At 38.1% G+C, this 12,504-nt stretch overlaps 1 protein-coding gene across 1 annotated transcript; it reads left to right on the top strand.

Annotated features, from left to right (window-relative positions):
- The first annotated feature begins 21 nt into the window (after window positions 1-21).
- LOC124157829 (translational activator of cytochrome c oxidase 1) lies at window positions 22-9,812 on the top strand. The gene is made up of 6 exons (XM_046532864.1): window positions 22-98; window positions 212-531; window positions 604-719; window positions 838-971; window positions 1,067-1,232; window positions 9,435-9,812. The coding sequence occupies exons 2-6, from the start codon at window positions 330-332 to the stop codon at window positions 9,633-9,635; spliced, it is 819 nt and encodes a 272-aa protein (XP_046388820.1). The 5' UTR covers window positions 22-98; window positions 212-329; the 3' UTR covers window positions 9,636-9,812.
- Window positions 9,813-12,504: the final 2,692 nt, after the last annotated feature.

Raw genomic sequence — 12,504 nt, 5'->3', positions numbered from 1 at the left:
CGGGCGAATACGACTAGCAGCGCCCCCCTTTCCCAACTGAACAGTACAACAACGATTTACGTAACAATAAGATGAATCGCGGCCCCGCGAAGGTTGAGGTAGGAAATTCAACCTTTGAATCTTGAACTTTTTATGCCTTACCTTTTGTCTCATTTCTTTTATTTATTCCTAGTGTCTAATTTATTTATATATATGCTTGATTGTCCTCCAGCGCAAATATGAAAGAATGGCCCTGGGATTAAAATGGTCTAAGATAGGATCTATTTCACCAGCGAATTCTCAGCATTGAATGATAACAGACTTGCTGCAGACGTTTGAAGGATTTAATCATGGCAAATGCTGCAACTCGGGCTATTTCTTTTTCCTTGAAGAAGTGCTTCTTAAATTTCTCCTCCCCAAGTAAAGAATTTTGTCGCAAATATGCAGGACATAGCAAATGGGCCAATATCAAGCATATCAAAGCTGCCAAAGATGCTGAAAGGTCAGCATTATTCGAGAGATTATCTCGTCAAATACGTGTGGCTATATCAGGTAAACCCAATTTGAAATGTCATTGAATGAAATAAATCTCTTGGCCTGGGTTCATCGGCTATGTTATCACAGATGGTGGAAGCCCCTCGCCTGAAACGAACCTTTTGCTGGCCCGAGCCGTTGAGCAGGCAAAAAAGTTAAACATGCCCGCAGCTTCGATACAGTATATTTTGAAAGCAGCTGAGAAGGTTAGTGAATAGCGACGCTGTATAGCCTAAACAGTGCGAGTAAAAATAGATTCTCCCCTACATTGCCGTACATTTATTAATAATACATATAACCTTCTCTCCGAACATAATGGACAAGGACTCTTCGGTGCCAAGAAAGCAGCATCTTATGGAACTCAAAGGTCCTGGTGGATTCGTGATGATAGTAGATATACTTACTTCTAATTTGGCGAAAACGAAGTCTGAAATGTTTTATATTTTAAAGAAAGGCCAGTAAGTTATAAAACATTGGCATGTTCTTTTGTGTCTTATTTTCGCTCTATTATTACTATTATAAAAGTTTGGATTTCATGTTCTTTGTTTTTAAGGGCCACTATGTCAGAAGGTGTGAAATTTTTATTTGAAAAGAAAGGCATAATTCAAGCAACATCTCTCAAGTCTTATCCTTTGGACAAGGTGATCGAAAATGCCATTGAAGGTGGTGCAGACGATGTCGTTGAAATTGAGGGTGATGATGGGACATCAATATTTCAGGTGAATTTATTCTTTCCTTGTGGAATATTTTTTATTTTTTGGAAAGAAAAGTCGGGAAAGGCCGTTTTGGTATCCTTTAAGAGTGCTAGACATGGGTAATATACAAAGCACTGAATGTCATGACTGTATATCCCATGCTAATGTAATGCTGATTGACAACAGTTGTGCCAAGTTTCAAAAATAGCTTGTCATCTCTCGATTGCGCACCAACTGCATCAATGTATGTGTGTGTGCATCAACTTGGACCACCAAAAGTCATCCCGTGAATGAGGTGCTCCTAGGATTGTCTTTTCATTGTTTGCAATGCAACTTTCAAAGTCCTTGCTCCCAGTTATAGTTTGCAATACCAATACCAAACTTTTACAGTTCATGGAGTGAGTAGGACTTGCTGCCATTGGTGGCAGAGTGTCAGAACTTAGAAGTGAGTCTAATGCCTGCATTCCTGATAGGCCCTCCTCAGGCGCTGGGCAGTGTGCCATTGGAAGACAAGTGAACACACAATGTTTTGCATTGTTATGAATTCCATGGAACTTAGACTGAGCACTATTAATCTTAATGTGGAAAAATGCATCCTTGAGGTCAATATTAGCTATGCAAGAGTTCTGTGGTATCATGGTGTACTCCATAGCAGTCTCCTTTAGTCGAAACTTGGGTTAAATGATTTAAATAATTTAATTCTAAAATGATTTGTCCATGAAAACAGATCATGCATGAGAGGCACAGCTGCAATGGCCTTAGTAATTGAGAATATCTGGAAGGCACGTACAGGCTTTTACCTCACTAAAATTCTGCGTAAAGCTAAGAGCTAGGTTATCCAAATATTTAATAAGGTCCTAATTGGAACTAAACTGAAAATACATGAGTGTAATGAGGGTGCAGGATTTTGGCGCTGAAAAATGAAAGTTCTACCACAGTTGCATCACCATAAGGATGAACTAGGATTGTACTAAGGTGCTCAGTGTAAGGGACTTCCCACCAGTGGTGGCAGTGTTTCAGTGCCGAGGAGTGCATCTAACAGCTGCATTCCTGGTGCGTCCTCCACTGCAGGAGGGAACACACCAAATCCAGATGTGCACTGTAGGTGTTGTTGTCGAAGTCATTGTTGGGATCCAACACTGCTACAACTGTTTCCATGGAACTGGCAATAGAGGATAAGCTGTTGCTGTGGTCGTTGTCTAATTCATCTTCCACACTACGAATCTCCTAGGAGATCACTTTGTCCGACTCACCTGATTAATTCCCTGATGATGAGATCCTGGTCTGCCAGGTGTTCTGGCTGGCCCGGAGACAGAGGGACCGGCAGGTGGAACAATTAAGGAGCCTCTGTGACCGTCTCAACAACTGCGCTCAACCAGGGTGAGGGCCCATTTACCATCAATCAAGCTGTCTGGAGGGTTGCTGGGTAGTAGTAGATGGTGATTTCTTTGTGAGGTTGTACCTTTTGCCAGGAGGTGCAGAAGCTTGTTTGGCCCAGTCAAACATGCTGATCTTTCCCTACCATGAGTGGCTGCTATCAGTAGGAGACATACCCAAGGTTATAGACCAAGCCTTTGGCTGCTTCCAGGGGAGAGGTCTATACTGCAGTGAGACTTATAATGAAAGCAAACTCATTGCAGTCGCTGTGAGTGAGCTTGGGAGTTGTTTATGAGTGCTGGAAAAGGCAGAAGAGCTCAAGACAATTGTTTTCTAAGGCAGCACCAGGAAACTGGCTGGGCCTTTGGCTGTAGGTCCAAGAACATGCATCCTAAAAGGGTGCAAATCTTATTCTGCCTGAGCAGCTGTGAGAGAGTGGCTGCATGGAAGGAGGCAGATTGATGTTTGGACCAAGGCTGGTTGGAGGCAAAGTTTGCTAAGAAGGATAAGGTTGACAGTGTGCATGGTGGGATAGAATTGCTCCAAAACAGTTTAGTGGCGGACCATGCTTATTACAAATGTATTTTAGATTTTGCACTCGCCGCACGCACTAGGCCGTATTGGGAGAAGTTATTTACCGTGATGACTTTACTTTTTTCAAATTTTGGCTGGTTAATTTTATTATAGTATTAACTCTAGCTTTATTCAATAAATGTGGTAGTGAATTTATGCACAACCCTTGCAAAAATTCATGGTACATCATGGGGTTGTCATTTACCATGAAATTGCCTCTACCTACGTTGAAAATGAAGAGCGGGAGAGTTTTAATTCCTTCAAATGAGTGAAGTCACCATTGGACCCTCCTCTATATCAATTATAAATACCCAGTCATGACTTACTTCATTTCTTTCATGCCTAAGAATGACACAAGGCAACATACAGCTGTTGGAAAAAGTTTTAAATTTTAGTGCCATAGAAATCTCTTCCATCCTTAGTTTACAATCCTAATTACATAGTTTGATCTAGCTCTCCATTGCTCTCTCTTATCTGCTAACCTTTTCATTTTTTCACAACCTGTCCAATTCAATAACTCATTTGGGTCCATCCCTTGCCCTTCATCCCTTCCACCTGTCCTACAATTTCCTATCTTCTCCTTAATGTTTTTAGATTACTCTTTTCTCTCACTCTTCTTAGTAATTCCTCATTAAATACTTGGTCGATCCATCTTATCTTCATCATTCTTTGGTAGCAGCACATTATGGATGTATTCGCTCCTGACTTTTCTACTGCCATCATCTGATGAATTGTTTCCTTACTTCCATGCTTGTCTGTGAGAAGATTCTTCTTTTTGTAGAAAGCCCTCTGTGCTTTAGCTATTGTACTGACTCTTTCCTTCTTGCTTCTTCCATGGTTGGTAATTCGGCTTCCTAGGTAACAAAACTCTTGGTTACAAAAAAAATAAATCTCTTATTGAAATAAAAGCTGTATCTTAGGGATTGGAAAATGCTAAGTATGCCTCATCATGAGTAGAAGGACACATATAACTGTGAGAGTAATTTTTGTTTCCTTATCCATCCAATGGTGTCAGGGAGGAATACTTATATTGATTGTTACCAATGGTATCATGTCCTTAGCATTGATAATACAACAAAAAGGGAGGATTTTCTCGTAGGATCATGGTATTGCAAATTATGTAGTATGTGGATGCGAACTACATGCCAAATTGAAAGGGAGAAATGCGATTGTTAGTGACACTTGTTCCTTTCCACAGTCCGCAGATTGAATGGTATGTGGAATCATTAAGTAAGGAATGGCATTGTTGAAATCTTAAGTAAGGAAAGTAAGGAATGGTTGATCACAGAATTTGCTACTGATCTGGCATCAGGGTTTGGGGGAGGGTAGGAAATGAAAGCAGCTGCATTTTTACTATCCATAGCCTTATTCATGTCCCATGCATGCACCCAAATTCGATTAGTATAATTTGTTTCTGAACTTTCTGTATTTTGGGTTAAATAGTTTGAAAAAGAAAATTTATTTACTCAATTAATATCTCTGACTTGAAGAGTCATTCTGATGCTCAACCGGTGGGGTAGTTGCTCAAATGGGCTGGATATGAGCGGATGAATTGTGTCAAGTTGCAATTAAAATGCAATATTTTTTTAGATGGCGGTCATTCACTCTGTTGCACAAAACCATGGGGTGGTCGTCGTAACAGTTATGATAGATAGGCCATAATGGTGCCTACCCTGCAAAACTGCTACTATCTCTGCGTATGAAAAGCCCATACCCTTTACAGACATACCTTTCTTTTCCAGCTGCATTCCTGTAAGGGCACATTTTCATATAGGCATACGGGGAACCTCTTTTCTGTAAGGTTACATCCCTAAACGAGTTACCCATGTCGTTGGCAACCTCTATGGTGACTGTGAAAAACCAGAAAATATTAAGTCCACATAATGCCAATGGGGATGGTGGATAGTAGTAAATGCTTTCTTTTCCAAAATATGTATTAGTATACTAGCTGACCTGGCGAACTTCGTACCACCTATTAATCACTGAACAGTTTAGTTGCACCAATTATTAATCATGAGCGGCTGTACTGATTTTAATAATATTTAGATTACGGTAATAAAAAAATAAAAAAAACATAAATAAGCATAACAATGGCTTGTCAGAATTATATTTTCTTTATTCAAACTACAGCGGGGAAGTAGACCAAGGCATGTATATGTGGATTTTTTCAATGAATTTTCTAATTTTCATATTTTAACTAAGGAAACGAATTTGCAAAAAAATTCCGTGGAAATGTAATCAAACTGTGTTATTAGTTGACAGGAACACAGACATTACCGATAGTTGATAGTCAACAATTGCTTGGAGATTTGATCGTAGGCTTTCCCGGCGTATTGAATTGTGGAAGGCTACACGGGATTTCCGCCGGGTCAGGTTCTCCAACTCCATCTCGGCCGACATTTCGATGGGCGAGTTGTCCATCGTCTTCAGGGCCGTCGGCCGAGATGGAGTTGAAGAACCTGACCCGGTGGAAATCCCGTGTAGCCTTCCACGCTTGGAGATTTGTTTACAAACACGGTAGTGAAGTGTCTACTCGACATGGCCTTACAATTAGCTCGAATCAAATTTTTAAAATATGATTTCAATATTTGTAATATGTTTAACTATTAAAATGTTATATTGTTACAAAGTTCCATCATTAAATTGGTAAAAACAATACGAATAATTTAATTTGTAGTTTTGACCGACTTATCCATTGTTGTAGTGTTACCAAATCTTAAAAACTTATCACTAAGAAAAAGATGAATTTTTGTGTGAACTTTTCCCATTTTTTAATTTTCTATATATTATCTGGGGCTGAGGCGAATCCAAAGAACTTAATATCATTAAAATAGGTGCAGCCGTTCTCGAGTTATAAGTGTTCAAACTAACACGATATTTGACTTTCTTTTATATATGTATATAGATGATGTGCAGAAAAAAAGTAAAACAAGTAGCTTCATGGTAAATCACGATGACTCCACTTCCATATTTGTTACCAATTCATTGCAGCAATGAGAGCAAAACTGTTATGGTGGCTGAGAACACTTGCACAGATGTATGTTCATGTTTATGCATAGCCTTCTCACTAAATATTGAGGTGGGTTCAATAGCAGCTAATTAATACCTGGTGTATATTGATCAAACATTTCCTCTGTGGATTACTTTTCCTGTACCCATAATTTTAGTGGAAATCAACTTAATTTTATGCAACTTAGCTCATTATGAACTAGACTTATGGGAGAAATGTTTCTGCATTCATTACATAGAGCATGCTTAACTCATAAATCTATTTCACTGTAATCTAACTGTTCATATGGGGATTGGAACACATTAATATCCTCCAAAGTACTTAACCATGTAGAAATTCGAGATCCTCAAACATCTTTGAAATAATTATTATTTCAAGCTGTGAAATAATAATTATTTCAATTTCCAACTCGTGAAACGTTCATCTCCTAAGCAATGGCAAGTTCAGTTGTTGTGGTCGAAGCTCCACTGTTATCATGTATTCATTGAACAGCAAGAATGCTGCATGCTTTTATTTTATTCGAGGTCATACAGATGGAATGGAAAATTTTCTATTAGTGTCAAGATGTCACAATCATCATCCTGATGTGTAAGCAACCCTTCTAACGACTAAGTCATGTGTTTTGCATACCTCATGGGCTACATGCCACACGCGCGCGCAATTGGCGCTTTCAAGAGTCCTTGCCTTGCTGGTGTCCAAGGTTTGCCTGAAATGATTTGTGTGTGGTTAAAATTATTCTAATTTTACACCTGTATTTTTATATTCATTCTAACAGTAAAAGAGGGTGATAATACATGAATTGGAATCATTGAAATGGTGAGGAAGATACTGAGATATTATATCCCTGACCTTGGTATTGGCACAATTTCATCGCTTTCTGCAATAGGGTAGTTTCCTTCATCAAAGAAAACGAAAGGCATTGATTGCGATTCGTTACCCACCATTAGTGTATTCATAATATACAAATTATTTGGTTTTAGAAATACCGGTTTAGACGAATGGCAATGGTCAATTTTAACCGCATTTGAAAAAGGCCAGATTGGCGCCCATGCGATGCCACTCCACGTGACGTCACAGGGACCTAGTTTCTATACGAGTAGATAGGAGTTTTACATCGTCTGAGATTAAAAATGCATGCATGAGGCACAGAGCTCAGGGAAACATGTCTTAATAATCACCTATTAAAACTGGCTAAGGTCCGAAAGTTTTCTTTGTTTGATAAGGTATTAATAATCCTTATTTAAGCCAAGCGCTACCAGCTAGCAGGGTACTCAGCGACCTGCTAGCATCCTGCATTGTATCAGCGCTCAAAGCCTCGCCCCAAGGTCACCTCACTTGCGGCAGCAGGAACCAGAACGACATCACACGGAGATTTCCCGGCATTCATACTTAGCCATTGTGTTTTCGCACGCTTGAATATTTTCACTTTTCATTTAAATGCAAAAATTAGATATCGTCATTTTAAAATCTAAAAGCGTGAAATACGTACTCCAGGAGTAATAATCTTTCAATTTAGGCAATAAAAAAATAATAGGAAACCACCCTATTCAACTGCGAAATTGCTTCTCAATGTTGACATTTCTTTAAAAATTCCCATTGTAGCGAGATGTGAGTAGTTGAATATTGAACTTTTGTCCCGGGTTGTATGTTTTCTTGGGGTGTGATGGGTAAATAAATCTTACTAAAAATACATTTCTCATAATTTCATGTAGGTTTACAGTGAATCTATGATTTCCCAGGGCTTTATTGCAAAATGTGTGCCAATCTCTGGGATATATTATGCCGTAAATGCATTGAATGCAAGGGATGGGGATTACATTTTGCGGCCGGGTTCTTGGATTCCTTTGTTTTCCTCAATCCACTGTTATATAGTTTCAAATAGTATTCTTGGATAGTAATGCATGTGCCAAGAATGACTGATGGAAGTACCTGTAATAACGAAATGTGAGTCATTGAAAATTGAACTTAAGTCGTGAGGTGTATGTTTTCCAGGGTTATGATGTGTAAATTAAACCAAATACATTTCTTGTATTTGTATGTAGATTACGGTGGAACAAAAATTTCCTAGGATTTATTGTTAAATGTGCTACCATCTCTGAGATATATGAGGTCCTAAATGCATCGAATTCATTGGATGAGGATTGCAGGTACACCTCGTGCCGGGGATGAAGTTTTTCAGCGGCATTCTTGGATTCCTATGCCTTCCTCTATCTGCCTTTTTATAGTTTCATAGAGTACCTTTAGAAAGTAAAACATATGCCTAGAGCTATTAGTGAATGTGCCCTGAAATATCAGTCATTGCTTACTATGCATATGACTTAGGGTGTATCATTTCTGTCGCTTTTAGTGTGTAAATTAACGGAATTATAAAATCATTTCCTCTGCAGTCATGTAGTATTATATGGTGGTTATATGCAGTAAAGGTTTTGATTGATATCTTATTTTAACCATCACTGAGAGAAAGGACTTTGAAGAATGCTTGGCAAACAATGGCATAGCGACCTCAGGTGCATCTCCATCTTGGAATGACCTTTGTTGGGCTAACTTCCAAGCCAGCTCCACCTCTCTGAGCTGCCAAATAAGGATAGCATTGTTAGTTCATCTCCAAATAGTATGAATATTATCGTGAAAGAGGAAGATGACTTTTTCTTCAAGAACTTCTCCATGAATTTGTAACACAATAGCTAGAGTAAAGAGGGCATTCAATAGGTTATGCACTCAAGGCTTAGAAATCAGAATAGGCTCTCAAATTTTAGTCTATCCTCATTCATTTATGTGAGTGGTGGGAATTATTAAGTCTCTCTGTACTCAGTATAGCTTGGGGAGCTACTCAAGAAAGTCCTGTCTTGAGTAGTTCCCCAAGCTCCATTTAGTTATGATTCCACTGTCTTAAGTACAGCAATGAATTTTGTTATGCATATTGTCCAAATTGGGACCCAAAGCAATGAAAATCACTTTCCATTCACAAATGTGCCTGTAATTTCAGCATGGCATATTGTCAGGATTTTTTTAATGTCAGTGAAGTGCTCTCTAAATTTAAATCTCAAATTGTGAAACCGTTCTAGATCAGAGAAAATATTCGATAAAAGTAACAAGGTATGTTTTCAATCAATACTATTATCTAAGAGTCGTCACTTGAATAAATAATGTGGGTCAACCCAGTTGGTTACTATAACAGTACTCTCTGTGGTACTATCTGTTTAAATATAATGACTAATTTTTTCTTGTAAGTTTTCATTGATAATTATGTGATTTTCTATTTCTAGTTTTACAGTGATCCAGACGTTTTAACCCCCTTGAGAAATTACTTAGAGTTGAAGGATTACAGTGTGCATTTTGCCTCTGTTGAATATCTACCTCTAAACGTGATAGAGTTGGATGAGGCTCATGCCAAGATTGCAGAAAAACTTCTGCAAAATTTGAGTAATCATCCAGATGTTGTGGCTGTTTATGATAACTTCTCTTAATTGATGGCCATTAAAGTTGTTGTTAACTATATCAGTAATTCAAATAACTATAGCTTACATCAAATTGGAAATTGTGTAAAGCTAAAGCAGAGTATACTCGCATGGCTCTGAAAAAACTGAGATAAAATGTGATGTTTCTCTTGCTTACCTTTGTTAATTAAATGTTTTTACTTTTTATCTTCTATTTTTTATAAAAGAATTTAGTGCTACAAATGGAGTTATGTTATTCATTCTAACTGTCCCAACTAAAGTAAATCCATTTGAAAGGAGTGTCTGTGCCAGTTCAAGGTCTGGCAAATAGTTGTCACAAATAACATTATAAATACTCCCTTTGTAACTTTTTGTCAGTGAAAGTCCAACAGACAAGACTAAATTTCCTCACTTTTGGAGCCTGAAGAACAGTTAATGTGTAAAGGGCCATTTCGATCTCTTCATCTGAAGAATTTTTAAATATCATTCGTATTTCTTTTTAGCTAATGCACAATATCCTACTAAGAAAACAAACCAGGCAAATATTTTATGAATAGCTTAACAGCTCTGATTTTATGAACTACAAATGAAGTATCTTCATCTGAAGAAAATTTCTCATCCAGCAATGTTAATTAGCTAAAGCTTCAGCAGCCACTGAAAGAGTGGAAACTATCACAGCCATCTGCTTATTTTATGAATGAAAGGGCAAGGGAGAATTAAGCAAATTATTTAAGTACTCAAAATTGAAATATAAAACACAAGGATAAAATGCAGTCATCCCCTATAAATCGCAACATACCTCATCAAATGCAGTCTTCACTTTGTAGCAGGAGATACTTCTTCACTTCTCGATCACATTCTGGGAGGGTAATGCGACATTCAAAGAGGGGTTTAAAATGGGATTACAATGTTGTGGATATTTTAAGTGGACGAAGAAATGACAGGCAAAAGATAAAAAGTAACTAATTGTGGTAACAAAGTTACGTTATTCAGAGATACAATGTTGGTACAGCGCACTCCCGATTGTCCGGGCTAATGATGGGGAGAGACCGCACGAATAATCGGAAAACACAGATAACTCAAACTTTCACTTTAATGTCTTGTCATATTCATAATTTACGTAAAACAAACAATATATTATTATTCATACAGTTATTCTGTTATTTTGGAGTGCTTCCTGGACTCATTTAAAGCTTTCTTTGCCAGTCCGCGATCTTTATAGAGGCGATAACAAGGTTGTACTCGTATTATTACGGCTCCATGTAAGTACTGGTTTCGAAAGCCATGCATTGGCGGCTGCGTGATCATGGATACAGGAAAGGGGTAAAATGCTTCAAAACCACTGCACGACGTCGGAAACAACACTTTCAGGCACCACGCCATGTAGTCGCGTCTCACACAAGTTGCCCAGGTTGCAACTGCTGCGGGACGTGTATTTGTGATCACTGAGCGCGATCGCGCACTGCAAGGCTTGGAAAACAGGAACATGGGGCTCCCGTGAATGCAGCTAGCGTACAATCGCTTCCGTTTAACAAAGGGGAATCGAATGGAAGTAATAAGCCCGGTGTATCCTAGCATTCAAAGGCAGTAATTCTGGTGATTTTGCATCTGATTTTATTTTTATAAATATCGTGGAAAATATGGAGCGAGAGTGAAAATCATGTGATAATCTGCAACACGGATATACCGCAGCCGTATAATCAGGAGTCTGCTGAAATCTACTCTATGGAAATGTATATGAAAAGAGAAAAATATATCACATAACACATGCTGCCAAAAAATCAGGTTGGTTAGTGCCCCCTTCCAACTCGTTCCAGCGTTGGTGCATATGCAATGATGACAATCCTTGATAATCCTCACATGAGCCCGAAAATACTGTAGCCGCACTATGAAATATATGCCTCCTATTGCACTAAAAATTGCGAAACAAACTTTTTATGCCCATATTTTATCTTGGAGTTGAAAAAATTAGCATTCTACATCGAATTAAAGTACGAGTCCGAACCTGACGCTAATCAGACGTCATCTAAACAAGTTTTTGCCTGCTATGATCTTGTAAACATAACAAACAAGTATAATTTAAGTTAAATATTCGCCATTATTTGGCTACATTGTTATTGAACAATGATTCTTCAAACGTAGGTCTCTTGGAAGAGGCAAAGGAAATATAAGTGCAGAAGAAAGTAAGAAGCATTATGAGTCTCATGGGCTCACCTTGTCCGGATTTGATGCAATTCAGAAAAAAATTATTTCTAAGTTACTTTAGTTCTGAAAGTAGTATGAGTGACTGTATTTTATTGGAAATACATATGGGCTCTTTCCATTCATTGACATACGTCGACAAAAGTCGACTTGCATCGCAGTTTTCATGGTCCATTCTGTGTGTGTCGCTGACTGTTGTGACACAATACAACAAACGATTACATGCAGGAATTGGAGAGTTATAAACGGTTTCTGTGAGTTGACACTAGTTGACGCATGAGTTGCATGAATGGAAAGAACCCAATAAGAAGTCAAAAATTTATACTACGCTGACATTTCAATGAGGAACTTGCATGAGTCGTCGATTGCTCTAAAATCTATTTTGAACAAGTGAAATGGATACATTAGCTCGCAAAAATACCTTAATTTTCTCCATTCATCATCAAGATAAATAAAAAAATTGACCCACCCTTAAATTAGCCCACACAAGTGACACAGGTGACTTTTCTCACTACTATTCGTTGAAATAATAGAATAACAAACTTCACACACAGTTTTGATCTTGATAGCTTGATCGTGAAATGTCATATCTACGCTGAACAATGGAGATGAACACCCCACTGACAATTTTTACCCTACTGTTAGACATTTATCGATAGCGTAATAGTACTATTTACAATTCAATCACGATGGAACA

Source organism: Ischnura elegans, chromosome 4, assembly GCF_921293095.1.
Source record: "Ischnura elegans chromosome 4, ioIscEleg1.1, whole genome shotgun sequence".
NCBI classification, from domain to species: domain Eukaryota; kingdom Metazoa; phylum Arthropoda; class Insecta; order Odonata; family Coenagrionidae; genus Ischnura; species Ischnura elegans.
Note: the sequence above shows the minus strand (reverse complement) of the source record. Positions and strands in the feature narration are given on the sequence as shown.